The sequence below is a fragment of the Mustela nigripes genome, chromosome 14 (genome assembly GCF_022355385.1).
Source record: "Mustela nigripes isolate SB6536 chromosome 14, MUSNIG.SB6536, whole genome shotgun sequence".
Classification (NCBI taxonomy): Eukaryota; Metazoa; Chordata; class Mammalia; order Carnivora; family Mustelidae; genus Mustela; species Mustela nigripes.
The window spans coordinates 71534975-71560319 of NC_081570.1; the positions used below are offsets into that span (position 1 = coordinate 71534975).

Below are 25345 nucleotides of genomic sequence, written 5' to 3' on the forward strand. Positions count from 1 at the left end.
TTAAAATGACAAACTTCACGTTTTATGTATTTTACCACAATTAAGAAAGGAAAAGAAAAAATTGAGAAGTAGGAAACAGAAGGCAGGACCAGGCATCAGGCATGAATGAAGTGCCAAGCAGATATTCCAACATGATCTCAGTTTTGAATAAAAGAACTTTCAAGATATTAACTTAAGGATTGAATATTACCAAAATAAGCTTACAGATAGTGTCAAAGGCAAGCCTCACTACTTAGGTACCTAATGAGAAGTTGAGGCAAAAACACCAGGATTGAAATGTTATGGAAAGATCTCTGACCAAAGGAAGAGGTTCCTGTAGAATAGGCTGAGCCAAAACACGAGAAGATTTTAGGAAATCTGTTCAGCTCAGCTGTTAAATAGCTAAATGGCTGTGAACACAACTTGTTTTAAAACACACTTCAAATATTATCAGTACCTGCTTACAAGAAGTTATTTATTATTTATTATATGGCTATGTTCTGGTAAAAAAAAAAAAGTTTTATTGTAAGGAAGCATGATTTACACATCTAGCTTTTCACAAAAGCCTATTTTCTAAGAGAAACAGGCTGTTGTTCTGTGCTGCCAAAAAGAATGAAAAGTGCCATCAATGGGAGACACAAAGAATATTCCAAGGGAAACTTACTAGGCAGATTCGGAAGAATGCCTGAGTCTGCTTGGACATGGCCAGAGTTGAGAATGCAGCATAGGCCGCCCTGATCCCTTGTTCTGTGTTCTTATGGCTCAGTGGGTGTACACTTCATGCTCCAGAGGCAGGGCCATTGCCTGTGACAACAGTAGCCCAGGTTGCGCACTGCACAACTCCAGGGGGGTACTATTCATAAGCCTGTGATAAGAATGGTGCCACCTGGAGCTCAGCGACACAGTGGCCCCACCCATAGGTATGTGACACTGAGCAAGGGACTACGCAAATATCACAGAATAAATACCTCTCCTCCTCCTAGAACATTAATTATATCAAAATGTAAGTAACACAAAACATTACGTTTAGATTAAAATGAAGATGGTTATATTTTCTCTATATATAAGGGATTCAATATAAAATTCACATCAGCCAAATATTAGACTTCTAAGAAGCTTCATATTTTCAATGGGGCCACCTGGGCTACATTCCCAAATCCCTGGGAACCAGCGCTTGCTGGCAGGGTTACATCTATGAAACAGGTATTGATTCTCTGACATTCAGGGTAAAATAAACTCTCACTATAAATTAAAAATTATTATTGATTGTCTTGCTTATCAGTATAACTAGGATGAATCTGGGGATCCAAATTTTAGGATGTGACTTTTGCAAAACAGTAATACGACCATAAATAGCTGGAAAGGTTAAATGCTACAATTACTGTTTCTTTCTCTCTCTCTTTTAAAGATTTTATTTATTTATTTATTTGACAGACAGAGATCACAAGTAGGCAGAGAGGCAGGCAGAGACAGAGGAGGAAGCAGGCTCCCCACCGAGCAGAGAGCCCAATGCAGGGCTCGATCCCAGAACCCTGGGAACATGACCTGAGAAGGCAGAGGCTTTAACCCACTGAGCCACCCAGGCGCCCCTAATTACTGTTTCTTTAACAGCAATAATATACCCACTATAAAAATTGATTCTAGCTAGATACAAAATAATATTAACTGTTTTAATTTGGTTGAGTTCTGCTATTATTCATCTGGCATTGAAGCCAAATCAATTTGCACTGAAAATTATTTAAATTCATCTTGCTGTCTGGGCAAGAAAGTTATTTGTAAATAACACATCTTGAATTAAGAAACTTTTAAATACAAACCAGATATAATAACACACGATGCAAAACTATGCAACCCACATGCTCAAAGTATAAAATATAGTAGATGAAACCTACAAAATGATAGGTACACACTGGTAACAATTTTGTAAAAAATACGATAGATGGCATGCATACAAAAGTCCTAAAAGGACATGCACCCAAATGTTGAAATGATTATCTTTCAATGAAAGGTCATTTTCACTTCATTCTCTTTTGTGCTTTCCAGTATTTTCCAAATTCCTTCAGTATTTTTCAAATTCCCTGCAGTTAGCATTTTTCCCTTGGTAATTAAAACAAAACAAAACAAAAACCCCTACAGTTAAATAATACAAGCCAGGTATCAGAAACGGTTTTGGATAAGAGAAAGTGAGGATGAAGATACCTGTGAATAAGACGTCTCCACCATCTAAGGTTGCATTTTCGTCTTTCATCTCTACTAGATTAAGCTGAAGTTTTTCTAATGCTTCTTTCATCATGTCAACCTGTTGAAAATAAAATGATTCAGATTGATATCCTACCATTTTCTAACAACAAAACTAATCATCTAAAACTTCTGAACACTGAATCATGTTCTTAGGTATATAAGTGCACATGCGCGCGCACGCACACACACACACACACACACACACACACACCCTATGAATATATGAGTATATGTAGTTTGGACTTGCAATGACCATTTGCAAGAGAATAAATTATGTATTAGAAATTGTCCATTTTGTCTCTGTCGAGTCCATGCTAAAGTCAGTATTTTTCTGTTGGAGGCTAAGTAGGGCACTGTTGGAGGCTGACTAGTTAGGACACTGTTGCAAGGCTGGCTAGTTAACAGCATATGAGTCAAGGACGGTGGAAGGCAAAACACATCCTCCTATTCTTGCCAGAAATTACAAGATTTAATTTTAAACCTTAAGTCAGTCAGTCAGTCAGTCAGTCAGTCTTTCAGTGTCTTATGTACACTAAGGAATATATGGAAGAAATATCAAAGATAATAATTAGCAACTTGAAATCTCAGCTCACAGGCCAGTCATTGTTGTGTTCAAATATTTTTTTAAAATGTCAGAACATTTAAGGATTCTCTGTAAGTCTGAACTGCTAATTAAATTTAATCTAGGGGTGCTTAACAAATACAATAATTGCAATCAAACCAATGAATACTTGAAAAATGAATTTCAGGGACTTTGTAGGATTGCAGGGTATAGTCTAAAGCACAGAGATATTCTGGGCTGAATTAGGGAATACTTCCAGTGAGGTTTATTTTTAACGCAAGAAAAAAATTTAAAGCATAACAAATGCCCTTTGGAATTCACGGTTTAATTCAAGTCCTTCCAACAGCTCAACAATTTAAATATTTCTGTAGGTCTGAATAACCTTTGACATGGTGAAAACATGAATAGGGGCGGAAGGGAAAACAAGAGATCACATGATACTGAGAAAAGGAGGTAGTTCTGCCAAAATACAGCATGCCCAGGACACACACTGAATTGTCAATGAAGAGTTAGGAGACACAACTACAGTAGAGTAACTTCTAAATAAAAATACAGAACTATTCTGACAACAAGGGTGACATTCACACAGTCAAGAAGAAAAGAGGATACAGATTAAAATAAATATATCATCTCAGCCTTGTCCTGGAACTCATGTAAAAATTCCACAAACCAGAGTGACTCAGAACAATAAAAAATTATTTCCATGGACAAAATGGTCTTCATGTTGTAATAAATATATCTAGTGTTCTCTTAGCGGAATAGGTTTTTCTATATAACAGGAAGGGGAATCATTACTGTAGCATAAAAAAAGAAACAAAATAACCTTTACCATGGCTTGCAGTGCTATGGTGAATGCAAGAAAACACACAACTGTTTCCTTCTAGCATCTGCCTCTGGGACTAGGGGAAATTCTCTGAGCTTGGAGAGAGATCTTTAGAATGCAGCCATTGTACCTTTGGTCTCTCTTGTGATGCTATTGCTTCTATTGTACTTAATACTTCAAAAATTACTAGGAATACAGCAATAACATGTATTTTGGTCTGAAAAATGCATATGTAACTTTGTTCGATTCTTAAGAGTTTCAAGAGGAACTTTATTCAATTCTTGGGAGTTTAAAGAGAACTGAAGTAGGGAGGCTGATATATACCAGTTTCAGAAACATCGTATTTCTTTAAAAGTCCTGTGTCTTTCAAATTAAAGTTTTAGAGGATAAAATGCTTGTGGTTTCTTAAAAGTTAAAACAGCTGCACCAGTATGAAAAAACTGGATTTTGTGCAAGGCCTGTACTTCTTTTTCTCCTTAAACGTTCAGTCACATCTATATAAACAAAATCTTCAGGATAGGTCCACAACACAAACATTGATGATACCATATTGCTTTCAGAGTTAAGGGTATGGACAAGTTTAAAAATTTGTTAAATGTCAAGTAAATATTCCGAGGACTGTAGAACCATAGGGCATCAAATCGGCAATGCTAACTCCAGGGAAATTTCTGGTGAAGAAACAAGAGAGGCTGAACCTGGAGGCTGTGCATGGAGAACCGCAAACTCTTGGCACAGCGGTTCTGCAAAGCACACCAACTCAGCTGCAAAACAAGGCCTGGTATTGCCCTGATACACGGACCCAGAGCGAGTCAGTTATCCAGGCAGTTAGAATACTAAATGTAACTATATTAGTGGGAATTTTTGCAGGAAAAGATCCAAACCATGAGCCTTCAAAGAAACTGCCCATTCTGCGGTTACATAGCCATGGTTAATGTTGACTTAATTAACTTTCAAGGGGGAAAAAAAAGTCAAAACAACACACCCACTTTTCACTGAGACACTAACCTTGCAGAGTGGAATTTAGCATTACTCACGGTGGAGAGAAACTGTCAGACAAACAGCATTAGCTTTAAAGGTTGAGTTGAATAGTTCACTTTACCCCCATGAAATGAGAAATAAAAGGGTAAATTAGAGAAACAGCCTTAATTTAAAGCCTACCAATATTATTTTCATACTCTAAAGATTGGCCAGGACTTTCTTCCTCCTCTCTTCACTCTGCATGCACTTTGTTTCATTCTTTTACTCTGTACTCCCATTTCTTTTTGCCCCCTCTCTGCTACTCCCGAACTTTGCTAAAGATTCCTTCCCCGACCACAGTGGGTTCAGACCATCTCTGTGGCTTCTGAGTGTGTCTTTCTCAAGAGCTGGTACTAGTATTGAGGTCATTATTGTTTTCTTTTCTTCTTCCTTCCCTCTCCCACCTTTTTTTCTTCCTTCTTTCTTTTTTTATCCCTGGAGTACTATTGTCAAAAACTGTGGAGCTCTTGGAGTTACACAGAATGCCCTGGGAATGTCTGTATAGTGTAGTGTTATCCACTAGGACCTGGGATTCAAATGCTGCTCAGCTACTCATTAGCCAGAGACAGCTTGTTTAACTTTCTGGGCCTCAGTTTTCTCATCTTTAAAACCAGTGGTTAGTTATAATAGTATCAACTTTCTCGGCTCCTCCTGATGTTGAAATAGATGCAAAGCACTTAGCACATTGTTATTGCTCAATAAATATTGGATAGGACTTCTATCATTTTGATGAATATCGGCTTATGTGGACCCAAGGATAAATACTTGTACTGTGAAACTGACTGACAAAAGAAACCTGTTACTTCTTACATTTCGACACATTTCTTATGTTTTACCCATATGACAGGTCCCATCTGCTTTCCAGTGAATTCAAATTATAGTCTTTCTACAAAGCCAATGTCAAGTTAGAGCACACACCCTGAAGACACTGAAATTTAAATCATGACAGTTTGATTTCCTCCCAGCTCCTGGAATCTGTCAGGCTATGTGGCAGATTTCTTGTATAATCTCTGCTTTAAAACAGCCCCCTGGACGTACTACTTAAGGTGGGAAGTGGGTCTGTCTGGAAAGATGTCCCACAGGACTCAAAGAAGCGTCAGCCAAGATGATACAGAATGATTTGGTTCCTGAAGATAGGACCATTGTAAAAGAATCTAAAGAATTCCCTCTTTGTCAATGCGCAGTCCCTTTTCCTCCATTTCCTATCCTACTCTCTTCTCATTTTCTTTCACGGCCCTCATTTCTGTTCCCTCATTTGTCATCACCCTGTCGTCTCATTTCACTCCTTTTGTGTTCTCACGGTGAATGGAAAGAATTGGGGATTAGGTATGTTACTTGGGACGAGTTATACTTTCTGAGCCTCAGTTTCCTAAGCTGCAAATGGGATAGTGTTTTCTAACAGGGTTTATGTAAGAAATAAGCTAATACAGAGTGCCGGCCACATTACACTCAAAACCAGTGGTTGCTGATGTTATTGTTTTGCCCTAAATTAGTGCTTGGTTTGGATTCTGGCTACCTTTCAAAAAAAAAAAAAAAGACAAAAACAAACCATTTGACCCCAACTCTTCTTTGCTTCATGCAAAATTTCCCCCAGATACAAAATACTAAAACATATATAAAACCTTACACCTTTTTATTGGGAGGTTATATTCACAATAGCTTGCAAGAGCCCTGTCATTAGTTCAATATTCTTTGCTTAGATGGTGGCATTTTCCAGTTGGCCCTGTCCAAAGTTGTCTTTGCTGCCTATTTTCAACTATGTCCACTTCAAATGTTCCACATCTTCACTTTGGATGTCGTGAATGTGCTCACAGGGGCTGATGAACAGTTTTGTGCTGTGATTCCATCAAGAGCCCGCACCAACTTGTTTGCCAAACTGCTTTCCTTTAGCTGCTTCTGCTCGATGGGGTTCCAGATGTTATGACTACAAATGAGGACCTTGGCATTGGCTTGTCTGTGGCCGATATGTCTCTGTCCCTCACAGACCTGCCATGTGTTGGGAGCTATGTTATCAACACTATTACCACTAGTTTTTCAATGCCTATTTCTATGTTCCAAGTCCCTTTATTACTCATCATATTCTAAAAGCTTTAAAATTATACTGTCATCTTAATCATACTCTATCTAGCTCTTAAAAGCTGAATAGCAGCAGCATGGTTTTGTTGGTAGTAAATAGTTTCATTTTCTCAATTTGTTGCTGATTTTGTTTTGCCTTTAAATGTTAAGTGTGACATGTAGATAATGCTGAGGGAGCATTATCTGGTGGAGACTTAATGTCTTTATCATGCTTTTATGTATCTTTCTCATTTAATCAACAATTCAGTTCAACAAACATTTAGTAGATGCCAACTTTTTTTACAATGAATCTTGGAACACTGAAAAATAAAATAAAATAAAATAAAAATAAACAAATAAACTTTAATGTAAAAAAGAAAATCAAGCTACAAATATTTAGAAAAATGCAAAAGCAGTCTCTGTTCCTGGGAAGATAACAGGCCAGTGGGGGTGGATATACCTTATGGATATTGGTGATAATGAAATACTTGTTGGTGATGGTAGTAAGGATAGACATTAGTATACTCATTTTACATATAAGTAAACTAGGCTAAAGGAGGTTGATTGATTTACTAAGTCAAGCCTCCTGAGTCCATGCTCATTCTTATGTTCAAATCACTGCACTGTGTGATTATGTTTTTCCTGAAGTCTCATCACAAAGCAAAGCCCACATCAGAATTGCAGCTCATGCCTTCTGTTTTCCACCTCTGTAAATTTAAGTCCACTTGGTATTATAAGATCCTATTCCAGGTGACTCCAGATTCCATGATCTCTTCATTTCAGAGATGAGTGACATTTCTGTATATTAGGGCCTTAGGATGCTAAGGTACAGTATAATTAAAATGCTAAGTAATAGGAACAGAATGTATGAACCACATTGAGAAGGCTCACCAATGACAGCTTACACATAAATCCCCCTACCCCCAACTTTGGGATGCCTGAGGTTTGTTCAGTGGTTTACTCCTGAACTTTTCCACATGTGCTAATTAAATTACTAAAACTAACCAGACCAAAAAAAAAAAAAAAAAAAAAAAAGATCAAGGGGAGGTTTAACATACTAAATGACTCCGTCTTAAAAATTCCTAAATAGGAATATATGGGAATCCTTTGTTGTTAGAAGGACAAAACTCTAAGGAGAAATTTAATTAACAATGATAACAGCAAACATTTATGTAGTCTTCCTATGTGTCAGACACTCTCTTAAGAAATCATATTTAACTAATCGAACCCTCATAATCTAATGAAACAAGTATAAGCATTACTTCTGATTTAGAGATGAGGAAGCAGAGACATAGTAGGTGACTCGTCCAAGGTCTTCTAGCAGCAGAGCTGACATCTGAACTCAGAGAGCTTTACTCTGAAGTTTGAGTTCTTTCCTATACATCTTGTCACTAACAACAAGATCATTTATGTATCTATTATGTAGTCAAATGAAAAATATGTATTAGAAAAGATTGTGAGCATCTATAATACCATTAAAAACAGATTATGTTCATTTTATTTATTTGAACAAAAATGTGTACTCAGACATTCTGGTGGAATGGGAGTTGGTGCGGTAGGGGGAGGCCACATACTGTGGTAACATGAACTTACGTCTGGTTTCTAAAGATCCTAAATTTTGTTTTCCTAAGCAAATACAAGCTAATGAATTTTGGGAGCCATACTTCATCCTCCTAATTTCTAGATCAGATTATGAGAAAGAGTTATTTGCAGAGGAATCTTTAGACAGTCAACAAATGGATCTTAATTACAGTAAGATTACAAAAGCACACAGGCATGAAGATAAACACCAAACCATGTCAACCATACCCATTCCAAATCAGTTCAATCAACTGGGAAAGATTCTGAGAATCTACCACATTGGGAAGTATGGAGGAAGAACTCTAAGATGCCCAAGACTACGACCACCTGATGTATATGCCATGCACAAATCTCTCCCTTTGGGTGTTGAAAGAACATATAAATATGATGATGAGATATCACTCCTGTGATTAGGCATGTTTTATGTCACAGGTAAGGATATTTTGCAGATGCAATTGAGTCTCCAATCAGTTGACCTAGATTAATCAAAAGGAAGATTATCTTAGGTGGGCCTGACCAAATAAGTGAGCCCTTAAAAGGGAGTTTACAGGTCAAAGACAAAGAAGTCAGAGAGATGTTGTTCTATTAGTCTGGAAAAAAGCAAACAGCCATATTGAGAACTGCCTATAGAGCAGCCTCTAGGAACTAAGAGCAACTCCTAGTTAACAGCAGCAAAAAAACAAGGATCCTACAACCACAAGGGACTGAATTTAGCCTACAACCTGAATGGGCTTGGAAGATGATCTAAACTTCAGATGAGACCAGAGCCCTGCCAACAACCAGGCATGCCATGCCCAGACTGCCAATCTGTGAAATCTGTGAGATAATAAGTAGGTATTCTTTTAAGTGCTATGTTTATGGTAAGCATTTACACATCAATAGAAAACGAATACAGGAAGCCCCAAATTTAAATATATTTTATTTTAAAAATTTATTTATAATGGCCTTTGGTCAGAAGCAAAATGTTAAGCTGTTTATTTCCACGTTGTTTGTCCAGAATATGGTGCAACTTTCTTGAGATGTTCCTAAGAAATTCCAAAGAAAACAAAGTTATAAATGAGCCCCAGATCCCCAACTAACTTCCTTAATCCATTATTTACTGAAATGTTGTACAGTTATATTTTAAAATATGGAAAACAAGTTGTAATACTGTTTTTTTAAAGTTACAAATCTAATACACTGCTCATAGAAGCGAAAATCATAAAAGTATATATGTAAGTAGTAATACTAAGTAAAAATGTGCCTTGAGCCACCTCAATATTATTCTTAGTTTTGTTCCTTCAGTAAATATGAAGTGTCTGTTCTGAGCTAGATACCATGATAGACAGTGATCAGTGGTCACCAAAAAATAAACATGACCCCTGCTATATAGTGCCTTTAGGGTAAGAGATGTTAAGGATTCACCAAAATCAACATATAGTTATACATTATATATTACGGTAAGGGCTATGCAGAAAAACAACAGTGTTCTTTGAGAACTAAGGGTACATAATTCAGGGAGTCAAGGAAGGTCACTTTGAGGAAGTAACATTTAAACTGAGAAATAAAGATGTTAATAATGGTTATCTATTCCTGCTAGTGGGTCATCTGGAAATCTTCCTTAGAAATAAAACGGGTTTCTGGATGATTCTCAGATCATAAACAGCTTCCTATAATATATGAAAAATCAATTAAAGGCTTACTGTGCTAGGAAAATGGTCAATAGAACTGGAAATTTTTTATTACATTAAAATCTTCAAAAGTTATCAGACAGAGTCAAGTAAATGTCATTAATCCTGTGATTATTCTGGGAAATCATGATATTCATGATGGCAAACACGTATGAAAGTTTTATAACTACCTTATTCATTTTTCTTTTATTGAGCTTTTATAAATGTTGCAAGAATGAGATTTCTGAATCATTTCCCACACACAATGAAATATCTATTGCATTTTCCCTATTGATTTCTCAGATTTCTAAACTTATTAGTTTATCTCTAGTGATATGGATTTCTAAATGTATTGGCTTAGCTCTAGTGACAAGTTCTAAAAATTAACCAGGCCATTTAGCATTTTGGTTTCCATATTTGTAAAAAGAGGGGGTAGAGCTTAAAAATGAAGTCATCTCCAGCTCTAGATTTCAAAGAGTTGTAGTCTCAAAATGGTTTTTGGCATTCATAACTGCGACTCTAACTGTAATTCTATTTCCCTCCAAGAGAGTTTACTGAAAACATCCCAGATGGTTATTCATTCATAAAGTATTCTGATGTTTAACAAAATTTCAGTCAGAAGCAAGAAGTTGAGGGGAGGAGATGGCAAACTCAGAAGCAGAATTAAAAATCCGAGTAAGGGGGTGCTTAGGTGACTCAGTCGGTTAAGTATCTGCCCTCAGCTTGGGTCATGATCCGAGGTCTTGGGACAAGCCCCGAATAAGGCTCCCTGCTCAGCAGTGGATTCTGCTTCTCCCTCTCCCCCTGCCTCGGCTTGCGTGCTCTCTTGCTCTCATTCACTCTCTCTCTCATAGAAATAAATAAAATCTTTAAAAAAAAATCTAAGTAGAATAAAACCCCTCAGAAACTAACAGAAGGATTCTATTGTAGTGGGAAAAACTGTATCTAGAAAACAAGGTGTGTGTCAACGTAATACAAACTTAAGATACTTTGTGGGTTTTGTTTTTGTTTTTTAGTGCTGCTAATTACTTGCTAACAGTGATAATAATTACACTGTGTAGAGAATCCATAATTTTCTTATGAGAAAACAGCTGTCATGCCCTGCTTAGCTGTTAACCTCTGCATACTTTCTCATGTCCACATGTAGTAGAGGAGATTTCAGCTTTGGATTTATCCCTCCCCAGTTCCCAAGATCAGCCACCATCTGAAAAAGGAGGATCTAATAAGCTCCAGGCCAATCCTCCTGAGACTGACCATTAAGTCATTCTTTATGTTTTGTTCCATTTTAGACCTTATACCTAGTTGCTACTTTGGATCATTTTCCTGGGAGCCCTGTTCTAGTAGCTTATCCCAATCTCTTCCTATAAGTAGGGACATTTTCTGTGCTCTCTTTAAAGATCTAAGCCTTCATCCCACAACCCTGCACTGTAGATGAGCTTTCCAGGTGCACCTACTTCATCTAAGTGGGGCCTGTAATCTCCCTCCATCTCCTACATAGAATCAGTATTCCCAAGGGCTGAGGAATCTACCTTCCAACTACTCATAACTCTGGCCCTTTCTTACAATATTAATGCCACAGACTTAACTTACCATCATTATAATATGTAAAATTTATTAAGCTCCTTCTAAGTGCTCAGCACTGTGCTAAGAGATTTTACATGGGTTACCTTATTTAACAATACCATATTGCTTCAGGTACCTCCAACTCTGAATCAGTCATGGCAGTTCCATCCCTCTTGCCAGGGACTGGCACAAATAACCTAATTTTAGCCACCAAGGGGAAGTCCGTTGAGAGGCTCCTGGAGGTATAGGAAGAAACGTAATCCCACCTTTTCTTTTGCACATTGCCTTGCCTGGATATGGAACCTGGCACTGGTGCTGGTGTAAGAACCCATCTGTCATTAAAGATGACAGGGCAGAAAGATGGAAAGAACTGGGTCCTTGGTGACATTGCTGAACTGATGAATCAATCAATTCTGGCGTTCTGAATTTCTTGACATATGATAGTTTTCATTTCTTAACCAGTTTGAATTGAGTTCCTTAGCTGCAGCTAAAAGCAACTCATTTACTTATATAACGAAACTGACAAGCAGTATCCGAAGAGTCCATAACAGCAGACGACATCACTAAAACTCATTATGTTCTGATGTAGAAACAACTATTACATGGAGCGTTTTTCTTTCTCTAGAAATGTACCATGACTTGCCATTCAACAAATGACACACTATGTAAGGTGTTATTTTAACTGATAATACTTAGTATCAGGACTGTTAAGAATGTTGATCAAAGGCCACTGGTGACACTAAGACCATACTGTCTATAGAAAACAGCAAAATAATAATTTATAAAGCCAAAAGGAAGTATTATACTGCCTCAATTCTGCAGATAAAGCACAGCTGTTACAGCTCTGTATGTCAGAGTTGGAAGTTAACGTCCAACACTCTCATCCCTGGACTAGTACTCAGATCTGGAGGACATGTGAATAGAAATATTTGACAGAAATTCAGAAGGAAAACTAATGGGACCCCAGTACCCAGGAGAGATTAAAAACAGCTCTGAAGAAAACTGGGAAAGATCCCTCTCATTATCTAGAAATTTCTAGATATTCAAAGGCCCCTTCCAAGAAACTGGACAGCTGCCTGTAAATGAATGAACCTGGACTACTTTCTAAAACCAAACACAAGAATGAACTCAAAATGTATTAAAGACATAAACATGAGACCTGAAACCAAAAAAATCCTTGAAGAGAACATAGCCAGTAAAAGTAATTCTTTCACATCAGCCATAGCAACATTTTTCTATATTATGTCTCCTAAGCAAGGGAAACAAAAGCAAAAATAAACTATCGGGACTACACCAAAATAAAAAGCTTTTGCACATCAAAAGAAACCATCAATTAAACCAAAAGACAACCTACTGAATGGGAGAAGATATCTGCAAATGATGAATCTCATAAGGGGTTAATATCCAAAATATGTAAGTAACTTATACAACTTAATACTAGAAAAAACAAATGATTCTATTAAAAAATGGGCAGAGGAAAAAAAAATGGGCAGAGGAAACTGGTGCAGTCACTCTGGAAAACAGTATGGAGGTTCCTCAAAAAGTTAAAAATAGAACTACTCTATGATCCAGCAATTGCACTACTAGGTATTTACCCAAAGAATGCAAAAATACTAATTCAAAGGGATCCATACAGCATTATCTGCACCAGCCAAATTATGGAAACAGCCCAAACATCCACTGACTGATGAATGAATAAGAAAAAATATATATATACACCACATTTTCTTTATTCTGCTACTTTATTCCATTCAATGCTATGCTATTCTATTACATAGAAAAGAATATTACTCAGCCACAAAAATGAATGAAATCTTGCCATTTGGAATGACACGATGGAGCTAGAGAGTATAATGATAAGCAAAATAAGTCAGAGAAAAACAAACACCATATAATTTCACTCACATGTGGAATTTAAGAAACAAAACAAAGGAATAAAGGGGAAAGGGAGGGCAAACCAAGAAACGGACTCTTAACTATAGAGAACAAACTGATGGATACCAAAGGGAAGGCGAGTTACATAGGTGATGGGGATTAGAGTGTACTTGTGAGGGGCACTGCGTGATGTTATTTCTAGAGCCTACAATAGTGCCAGGTGTGTTGTTAAGGTGTTGAATCACTATATAGTACACTTGAAATTAATATTACACTGTAGGTTAACTAACTGGAATTTAAGTAAAAATTTAATTTAAAAAAATAAGCAAAAAATGGGCAGAGGACCCAAATAGACATTTTTCCAAAGATGACATACAGATGGCTAACAGATGCATGAAAAGATGCTCAACATCACTCATCATCAGGGAAATGCAAGTCAAAACCATAACGATATATCTCCTCATACCTGTCAAAACAGCTAAAATCAAGAAGACAAGAAATAACAAGTGTTGGTGAGGATGTGGAGAAAAAGGAAGCTTGTGCACTATTGGCGGGAATGTAAACTGGTATAGCCACTGTGGAAAATAGGATAGAGGTTCCTCAAAAATTTAAAAATAGAAACATCATATGATCCACTAATTCCACCATTGAGTATTTGCCCAGGGAAAATTGAAACTCTAACTCAAAAAGCTATATGCACCCCTATGTTTATTGCAGGGTTATTAACAATAGCCAAGACATGGAAGAAGCCTAAGCGTCAATCAATAGACGAATGGATAAGGAAAATGTGGCACTCACCCCCCCCCACACACACACAATAAAATATTACACGCCATAAAAAAGGATGAGATTGTGCCATATGAGTCAACATGGATGGACACAGAGAGAATTATGCTAAGTGAAATAAGTCAGACTAAAAAAGACAAATACTATGATTCCACTCATAAACAGAATCTAAAAATATGAACTGAAAAAAAGCAAAATCAGAACTATAAATACAGAGAATAAAACTGATGGCTATCAGAGCGGAAGGCGTGGGGAACCAAGAAAAATGGGTGAAAGGAAGAGGGAAATACAGGCCTTCAGTTATGGAACAAGTAAATCATGGGAACAAAAAGCAAAGCATAAGGGATATAGTCAACATTTTAACACTGTAACAGTGATGTAATGGGACAGATGGTAGCTATACTAGTGATGAATACAATATAATGTATAAACTTGTCAAATCATTATGTATGCACGAAACCAATGCAACACTGTGTGTCAACTATACTAAAATACCAAACAAAACAAAACAAAAAAACTAAACCAAGAACAACAAACCAAAACACAAAACAAAAAACAAAAACAAACAAAATACAGACAAAAACCCAGAGCCCCCTCCCTATGTCACAAGAAGACAAGTTTCCCAGAAGACGACTGAAAGTAACATTTAGCTTTTTAAATGAAAAATAAGACAGGAGCTCTGCTGGCTGGTCTTGTCACTCTCCTGACATATAATGTACTAATTCAAGTGGCCCATTTCCTTGTTGACAATAATGACACAATACATGTACTGAGTGTCTAAGAGCCACTAACATTCTGTCTGCCGAAAACAAACAGAAATAGGATTTGTCACCAAATACCAAATAAAAAAAGCTGTCAGCTGCTAAAAGGTTTGCAAAACTTAGTATGTTAAAACTAGGGAAATGACAAGGTTCTAAAACTTTATTTTCCCAAAAGTCGAGAAGCATAAAAATTTGGGGTACACACCATCCAAAATAAACACCAGACATAGAACTTGAAGTGCCCCTAATGTTCAATCTATTCAGAGAAGCTGTATGCTGCCATTTATAAAGGCAAACAGGTGTAAAGTATGACAAATATTTTGTATGTCCAGTACACAATTAATACTTTGTAGGTATTTAGCTGCCTTAAAAGCCTCCAAGAGAGCCCTGGGCCCACCTCAACTACACACTCGGGCTGGGATAGATATGACTTCTGTGCACTCCCATGTTTCCCAGGGCATTCTACTAACAAAAGATCTGGCCACAACGGACTCTCCTTATGTTTACTGAATGAATAAATGAAAAATTCTGCATGTTACACATAATTTCTAGAAATGTTATAATAAACTTATGCCTCACTTAAAAATCGCCACTTTGTCTAGACAAGGCATAGCTGCAAGGTGGGGTGACCTCTTCTAGACAGCTCTTAGAATACTTCAAGGATAGCAGATTCATCTTTATTTCTAAAGACCTCCAAGGGAGAAAACTGTCTTTGGTCTATTTGACACAATAATCACTTAACTGCCAGTCTTCTCTTTGCCATCTTTAATGATTTCATTCATTTATCCAGTCATTCAGTAAATATCTATTCAACATTCTTAACACACCTGGCACTTTTGTGGACCCTAGAAATATATCAGTCAAGAGAAAAGATCTTCGTGTCTATTCTTGTGGGGAAATGGAGAGATAAGAAATATAAGAAACATAAGAAACATAAGAAATAGAAAAATATTACGTAGTAGTAGGTACCATACAGAGAGTTAATCCAGGGCATGTGACATACAGGCATATCTCATTTTATGGTATTTCACTGCGCTTCGCATCTACTCTTTTATAAATTAAAGGAGTGTATCAACTCTGCATTGAGCAAGACTATTAATGCTATTTAACCAATAGCATGTGTTCATCTTGTGTCTCAGTGTCACGTTTTTGTAATTCCTACAGTACTTCAAACTTTTTCATTTTTGAGGGTGGTGATCTGTGATTAGTGATCTTTGATGTCACCACTATAGCTGTTTTGGGGATCCACAAGCCACACCATTTAAGTTGGTGCACTTAATTGATAAATGTTGTATGTGTTCTGACTGGTCCACGGACCAGCTGTTTCCCCATCTTTCCGCCTCTCCTCAGGCCTCCCTGTTTCCTGAGACACAACAATATTGCAATTACACCAAATGATAACCCTACAAAGGCCTCTAAGTGTTTATGTGAAAGGCAGAGAGTCTCACTTTAAAGCAAAAACTAGAAAAAATTGAACTTAGTGAAGAAGGATGTCAAAAGCCAAGTTAGGCAGAAAACTAGGCCTCTTGTACCAACCAAACAGCCAAGCTGTGAATGCAAAGAAAAAGTTCTTGAAGGAAATTAAAAGTGTTACTCCAGTGAACACACAAATGGAAGGAAAGCAGAACAGCTTTATTGCTGATATGGAGAAAGTTTTAGTGGTGTGGAAAGAAGACCAAACCAGCCACCCCATTCCCTTAAGCCAAAGCCTAATTCAGAGCAAGGCCCTAATTCTCTTCAATTCTAAATTTTGAAGCAGCGGAAGTGAGTTCATGAGGTTTAAAGAAAGAAGCCTTCTCCAAAACATAGCAGTGCAAGGTGAAGCGGCAAGTGCTGATGGAGAAGCTGCAGCAGGTGATCCAGAAGATCCAGTTACAAGAACTCATGAAGTTGGCTACACCCAACAACAGATATTCAGTGTAAATGCAACGGTCTTCTACTGGAAGAAGACGCCATCTACGACTTTTTTAGCTAGAGAGGAGTAGTCAATGCCTGGCTTCAAACTTCAAAGGACAACCTGACTCTGTTGTTAGGGGCAAATGCAGCACCCCACCACCACCACCACCAAATCCTCATTTTAAGTCAAAGCCATTGCTTATGCACCATACTGAAAATCCCAGGGTTCTTAAGAATTATGATAAATCTATCAATACTTTATTAATGGAACAATAAAGCCTGAATGATGGCACATCTGTTTAAAACAAGGTTTACTGAATATTTTAAGACCACTATTGAGACCTACAGCTCAGAAAACGATTCCTTTAAAAAAATTATTGTTACTGACAATGCACCAGGTCAGCCAAGGGCTCTGAAAGAGAAGATGGACAATGAGATTAACATTGTTTTCATCCCTGCTAATACAACATCCACTCTGTAGCCCATGAATCTATCTACACATAACTTTGACTTTCAGGTCTTATTATTCAAGAAATACATATTGTAAGGTTATATGTGCCAAAGATAGTGATCCTTCTGATGGATCTGGGCAAAGTATATGGAGAACCTTTTGTAAAGGATTCACTATTTTAAATGCCATTAAGAACATTTGTGATTCATGGAAAGAGCTCAAAATATTAACATAAACAGGAATTTGGAAGATGTTGGTTCTACTCTCATAGATCGACTTTGAGGGGTTCAAGACTTCAGTAAAGGAAATAATCACAAATAGATGTGGTGGAAACAATAAGTGAACCAGAATTAGAAGTGAAGCCTGAAGATGTGACTGAATGGCTGAAATATCATGATTCAATTTGTATGGATGAGGAACTGCTTCTTATGAGAGAGCAAAGAAAGTGGTTTCTTGAGATGGAAGCTACTTCTGGTGTAGCGCTCTGAAGACTGTTGAAATGACAACAAAGGATAAACGATATTCGATATTCCATAAACTTAGTTGATAAAGCAGTGGCATGGTTTGAGAGGATTGCCTCCAATCTTGAATGAATTTCTGTTGGTTAAAATGCTATCAAACAGTATGACATGCTACAGAGATATTGTTGGTGAAAGGAAGAGTCATGGATGTGGAAAACTTCATTGTTGTCTTATTTTAAGAAACTACCAGAGCCACCCTAGCCTTCAGCAACCACCACCCTCATCAGATAGCAGCCATCAACACTGAGGCAAGACCCTCCCCCAGCAAAAGGACTCACTGAAAGCTCAGGTGATGGTCGGCATTATTTTCTTAGCAATAATGTAGTTTTCAATTAAAGTATGCATATTGTTTCTTCAACTTAATGCTATTGTGCACCTAACAGACTACAGCACAGTGGAAGCATAACTTTTATATGTGCTGGGAAATAAAAAAATTCAGGTGGCTCACTTCATCGTTGTGATGTGGAACTGAACATGCCATATCTCTCAGGTGTGCCTAGAAAATGAGAGTGCTCAACTGGGAGGTCAGGAATAGCCTTTCGGAACATGTGACATATGTGAGTCGACGGAAAGAACCAACCATGTTGCCATCAGGGAGAATGTTCCAACAAGTGCCAGTGCAAATATCTTAAGATGGGAACAAGCTTAATTTGTTCAAGGAACAGAAAGACAGCCAGTATGGGGCTAAACAAACAGGGCAAGTGTTACGGGATGAATTGTCTCCTCCCAAAATTCGTCTGTTGTCGTCCCAATCCCTGGAATTTTGGAATGTGACTGAATTTGGAAATAAGGCCTTTAAAGAAGTAATTAAATTAAAATGAGGCCATTAATGTGGGTCTTAATCCAGTATGACTGGCATCCTTATGAAAAGAGATTAGGACAGAGACAGGTACTAAGGGAAGACCACGTAAAAACACAAGGGGAGGGTGGCCATCGGCAAGCCAGAGGGAGGTTTCAGGAAAAACAACCCAGGCAACACCTTGATCTCAGATATCGAGGCTCCAAAGTTTTAAGAAAATAAATTTCTATTGTTTAAGCCTCCCAGTGTGTGGTACTTTGCTATGGCAGTTCTAGAAAATGAATATAGCAAGGTACTAAATAAAGCTGGGGATGTAGGGAGAGGACAGGCCATAAAAAAACTAATAAACTAGCCTAAGGGTTCGAATTTTAAATGTTATCTGAAACCACTGGAAATTTACCGGAGAGAGTGACATAATCTAATTTACAAAGATAATTCTGGCTAGCTGCTTTGTGGAAAATGGACTGGAAGGGAAGCAGAGAATTCAGCTAAGAGGCATTTACAGGAGCCTGAGCATTTACAGGAGCCTGAGCAAAAGATAGTGGTGGGCTGGACAAAGGTGATGAAAGTGGAGACCAAAACAACAACAACAAAAAACACAAAAAACTCACAGATTTTGGGATGTGTTTCGAAGGAGAGTTGGCAGGACTTGGTGGTAGATTAAATGTGGGAGTGAAGGAAAGAAAAGAATCAAGAATGACTTAGATGTCTGACTGGAGCATTTGGGTGGATGACAGCACTACGTCCTGATACAAGAAAGGCAGAGGAAAGGAACAAGTCTAGGGAGAAAATTCAAGAGTTCTGTTTTAACCAAGCTGAGCTGGAAATGTCTTCTAGATATTCTCCACATGGAGAGATCACCACATTTGAATATATTAACCTAGCCTTGTGGGGGTGTAGTCAGAACTGAAAGTAAGACATAAAAGCAAGGGAAATTAGAACTATCCCAAACTGTGTTCTGCAGGAAGTGATGTGAGAAATCTGACCTTGACAATTCCTCTTAACAACTGTATTCCAAGAAATAGACTCCTGGAGATATTTTTTGAGCCATTCCTGTTGCACAGTATGGTGGCTGGTTGCAACAATGGAAGGAATAATCCCCCTTTGGCAGGAAAAGACTACTTAATGCATACACATTTTGATTGCACAGATACCACCAGGATAAAAGATCTGGAAAAAAAAAATAAATGGATTGTAATGAACTTTCTGGATGTAATAAGTATGTTAAGGCTTTAAGTGCTACTTACTGTCAAATGCCTGTGCATTTTCTTGTTAGATTCAGTTTTGTGGAAGCTATAAAATGCAGCAGTAGTATAAGATTTCATTTGTTCAGAAACCATACATTTTGAAATTGTGATCTCTTTGAACAGGAGAGAGGGTGAAGTTCATTAAGCAAATAAAGTTAGCAAGGCTATAGGAAGAACAACTTTCAAACACATCTTAGATCAATTAGTCCAAAATAATTGTACCAAAGCACCATAGGACTAAATGGATGCTTGCTGTGCTAATTAAAACATTCTTACTCATTTATTCAAGAAGGTTTGCTAAAGATCTCAATTTAGAAACCCTTCATTAGTACATCCTAAATGACTGTCGTATGTGCTAAAAATGAATAAGGCTGCTTATCTTTTAAAAATATTATACTTACTAATTTTTACCAACTGAAACTAACTTTCTTCACAACTGGTATAAGTTGGTACTTTTTAAACTGTACCACATTGCCCAGTGTTTGAACACAATATTTAGGATGGTTTTTGGAACGCTGGGATTATTTTTGGGGAGAATGCGGCATTTCTTTTTTCCTTCCTAGTCCTAGATTTTTTTATGTGTTGTGATTGCAGCCTTCATTAGAGATGGTTGTGACGGGCTGCAGTCATTGTTAGTTGAGGACATAGTAATTCATTCTGAGAAGCTGGCTTCTGATTCCAGGCTGCAGCACGGCAAGTGGTTTTGTAAATATCCATCCTTTGTCATATGTTCAAACGTTTGCTTCTCCTAGAGCTTTTTAAAAATATGTTAGTGAAAAACCACCAGCTGAATATTTGTATGCTTATAAAGAATAAGTACAGGCTTAGTTGTATGAAATGGCTAACCATTTCAAGAAATGGTTCTTGTTTTTGACAGCTGTCCAAGTTCTAACACAGTGGTAACAAAAATAGTGAGTAATTTCTCTTCTCTGTTATCAAATCTGGGTATTCTCAGCTGGACTTAGACTGGAAGAGTTTGATAATATCTTCCTAATAGAAACATTCCAGTCAACGTTTTACCAAGGAAAACTAATTACTGTCCAGCTGGTGAGTTTTGCCTTTCCCAAATTGTTTCAGAAAAATATGGTACCACTCTTGTCCTTACAGTTTTCTCTCTCTCTCTTTTAAAGTTTATTTCTGTTTCCAATTTATCACTAAATATTAACTTTTAACTAAAACATTTATCTGAGGAATAGCTACTAGCCCCTTCTATGACATGGAATGCACTTTGTAGCTTCTTTGGGGGTAATTCTCAAAGTACTGAATGCCATCCAGATGTTCTTCTTATGAGGCAGTGCGTGATGAAATTAGATTCTCTTAAATGTCATTGTCCCTATTTATTGTCCTTTCCCCTGAACCAGGGCTGAGCTGGCTAAGTTCTATTGTCTCGCAATCAGATTTATTATGGATCAGATGCATTCCATTTCACAACAGGAATGTGCTTATTATAAAATGTACAAAGCTTACAGTCCAACAGAGCACACACTCTGTTGGCAGAATCCAGTTTGTTCAACAATGAGTACGTTTTGTAAGATTTCTGAATGTATCTGAACTAAATTTAGTATCCTATCAGTTGACACTCAAATCTTGAAATAAAGACCAAGTGGACACAGTAATGTTTACGCTAAACACAAAGCTAAATGCATTTTAGCATTACACAGATATACTCCCTAAGTGTTTCTTATTGACAGCCAGATTTTCTTTGCTTCAGTTTCTCTGGGGATAGTGCCTCAGGAACTTTTAAAAGTAGATTAACTCAGGGGTGCCTGGGTGGTTCAGTGGTTAAGCCTCTGCCTTCAGCTCAGGTCATGATCTCAGGGTCCTGGGATCGAGCCCCGCATTGGGCTCTCTGCTTGGTGGAAAGCCTGCCTCCCTCACTCTCTCTTTCTGCCTCTCTGCCTACTTGTGATCTCTGTCTGTCAAATAAATAAATAAAATCTTAAAAAAAAAAAAGTAGATTAACTCAGGTCTTCAGAGGAGCACAATTTAACATACTCGTTAGTGATTAATGTCATTTAGTTTTTGTGCAATGAATGGAAGTGTATCCTTATAAACACTCAGGGAGAAACCAAGAGGTATCTCTAAGAATAAGAAGAGTATTGATAACATTTAGCTGTTAAAAAACTAGATTGCAGGGCGCCTGGGTGGCTCAGTGGGTTAAGCCGCTGCCTTCGGCTCAGGTCATGATCTCAGGGTCCTGGGATCGAGTCCCGCATCGGGCTCTCTGCTCTGCAGGGAGTCTGCTTCCTCCTTTCTCTCTCTCTTCCTGCTTCTCTGCCTACTTGTGATCTCTCTCTGTCAAATAAATAAATAAAATCTTAAAAAAAAAACTATATTGCAACATTTTTTTTTAAAAAGTAGGACTGTTAACAAGGATTCAAAGGAAATGTGCACAAATGAAGAGAACTACGGTTGGTCAGTGGATAATATTTGTTGTGTCATTGATGGAAAAGTTGAGAAATAACCTGAACATTTAAAACTCCATCTACTATCTACAACTATAGTAACCACTCCCAAGGCAGATCTGTGCACATAGGACGCGGCTAGCTAAGGCATGCTTTCTACTATTCTAAACATTCAAATGCTGATGTGACTCTGGGTAAGAAGAGTGGACCACTTGTAGCCACATTGTTAGGAGTCTTTTTCACTTCAGTTACCAGCCCCTGGTTCACCTGTGGTTCACTCAGTTTAGGCTCTCACTGTGGGATTCCCTTGCTTCTGTGGGCAATACGCTTGGACTGGACTTGAAACAGCCCCAGTCCAGCTTTTGCTCCTGCATTTCGAGTCCACGCAAACACTTCCACAAACTCTGGCAGTGTGTCTGTTTCCAACAAAGTGGCACTCTTCTGGCTCTGTAACTAAGCCATTAGTCACCCAGTTTCTTGCCCTTCAGATCTCCTAGCCCAGTGCCCAGGGCACTTCCAACTGCGGGGAATATTTATCAACTCTCTGAGAGGTCTCTGTAAAATCTACTCTCCCTAGACTTGAGAAGAAAAAGGTAGCACATCCCATTCCATACATTCAATGCAAAAAATTAGAAAGTACTGATCAGTAAAAATAAAACCATTAAAAACATTGTAATCCCAATACCATCTACAGATACCACTACTAATAATCTGTCACATAAACTTTTAAAATTTCCTGTATTTATGAAAATGTTTTTCTGCTCATGCTATTATAAAATTACACTATAAATACCAATATCCCCAATTTAAATAAAATACAGGGCACTGTTAAATAAGGTAATTTAAGAACGAATTCACACTTAAATTGAGATTATTTGCAATGGATTTCTTGAAAAATTATCTTCTGAAAATAGTCTTTTGTTGTAAGGTAGTTCCAGATACCATTAGTAAGGCTCCTTGTATTGAATTTCAGAATACTTCAATTCTTTTATCCCTAAGCAAAGATTCAGATTTTTAGAGTGGTAAAAACAGAATTCGAGAACAGCTTTATAAAACATTTAAATATTTAAAGAAGTACTTCAAGACCGATCCGGGGAAGTGTTAAAATTTGAGGATACAAATCTATGTCAAAATTCACATGGTTTTCTTTTCTAAATATGCATGAATCAGATAGGAGAAAGAAAAAAAACTGAAATATTTAGCTGCCAAAAATAATCTGTTCTGAGACATTAGTAAAGATTTTCTTCTGCGATTATATGAAGTTTAAGTTTTGAACCAATTGCTGGGAAAGTAACTCTGCAACTTCAAAATAATTAATTATTAAATTTTAGACAGAAAGAGGTCCTCTGTTCTTTGTGGAGATGCAGAGCAGACCCAGAATACACCCAGTGAATCTGGGTCCTCAGTATGTTGAATACACCTGATATCCCATAACACCCGGCGAGGCTGCCAACTCCTTGTCCACACGGACTGCATGCCATGGAACCCATTTTATGTCTCAAAGGGATTTAAAATTCATGAAGCTTGTTGAAAGCTCAGCTGTCACATTCAACTCATTCCAAAGTGTATGGGAAAAAGAGCAGAGCAGACATTTCAACTAAAGCTATTATTGTGCTTGAATAACCATATTCCATTAAATTGCTAATAAACCTACTAGAAGATGTTGATCACATCAACCATACAGTTTCATTCCTTTCCTTTATACCAGCTTGCTCCATTTCGTTTTATGCAGTATTACTCTTTCTGTGCCCTTTATTCCAAGGTTGCCCAGGATTCAAAGCACTTATTCAGTAAGTTTGTAATCCAGTTTAGTGTGCTATTAACAGAATTCTTTAGAGAAGATCATGGAAAAAGAAAAACTTATTTTTGGGTCAGTGACCAATTTTAAAGGAAACACATACTAAACCCGTTTAAAGGAAAAGGTCAGGATCCATGAGGTATTAAGGAAAGAAGAAAAAGAAAAAACATTCATTTCCACAATTTTCCGACATTCCTTAAAAATAAAAACAAGCCTAAGTATGGAATGGCAAGGTCCCGGTTCCCCATACTGTGGTGAACAATACCGCCATTCATAGGAAGTTAGAAAGCAGGGGTTTTTCCTCAACACCGGGGAAGTTTTGCCTTTCCTTCCCTTTATTTATTCTGAGGTTCAAAATTGAACCCTATAAATCTTGAGTTAGTCTCTCAGAACAAATAATAATATAAAATATATTAAATACTTTCAAGTTGGCTTCTTACTAGTATAACTAATTAACTCCCTCTCCATTACAAATGACTTATTAAGCCATGGTGGTGCTAGTGTTAAATAATGAAAAGAAATGAAGCTGAATATAGGTTCTATAGAATTAGGCATTTTTAAAGAACTAAGACATGATCTTAGTAAGTCTATCGGATGACTGAGTTAAATAATTTAGCCCTCACTTAAAGATTCATTGAAAACGTATGATGGGAAAAAATCAAAGTTAAGGGAACAAATGTTGTAATTTTAAAATTCTTTCATTAAACAGGAAACAGTTTGTTTCCTGTAATTTTTTTTTCTATTCAGTATATACATCTAAGAGCCTTAGGAGAAGGGATACCTATTCCTAAGCTCAGGGTACCTAATATTTGTCTCTAACTAGTTTTCTAATGGATAGAGTTTGAGGTACCATTTCTTTCCATAGAGCAATTGACCATTTTCAGAAAGTTTGAGCTTTTTTTTTTTTTTTAACTAGTAAAGCCAAGCCAAATAAAAGTAAAATTTACTTTCTGGATTATCTTATGATTAGGAAAATATTTGTGTCTATCTTTTTACTTTTTATTTTTTAAAAAAGATTTATTTGAGAGAGAATGAGAGAGGGTGCACGAAAGAAGGGGGAGGGGCAGAAAGAGAGAATCCTGAAGCAGACTCCCCACTGACTGTGGAGTCCAACCACACATCCACATGTCGAGGGGCTCTTAGGGCTGGATCCCAAGATCCGGGGATCAAGACCTGAGCCAAAATCAAAAGTCGGCCACTTAACCTACTCAGCCACCCTCTGTCTTTTTAGAGTGACCAAGATTAGGTGTAGTGAAAGAGCTTTTCCTGCAGATTCCTCTCTGAAACATTTTAGCGAGAACACATAAAAACCAGCTCCACATCATGCACAAAGCTG

General features: G+C 37.4%; 1 protein-coding gene across 1 annotated transcript in view; it reads right to left on the reverse strand.

Annotated features, from left to right (window-relative positions):
- DDAH1 (dimethylarginine dimethylaminohydrolase 1) overlaps positions 1–25345 on the reverse strand; it is a 133010-nt gene that overhangs the window by 36264 nt on the left and 71401 nt on the right. Inside the window, exon 2 of the mRNA XM_059375291.1 lies at positions 2179–2278. Within this exon, the coding sequence (XP_059231274.1) occupies positions 2179–2278 (100 nt within the window). The remainder of the gene's footprint in view (positions 1–2178; positions 2279–25345) is intronic.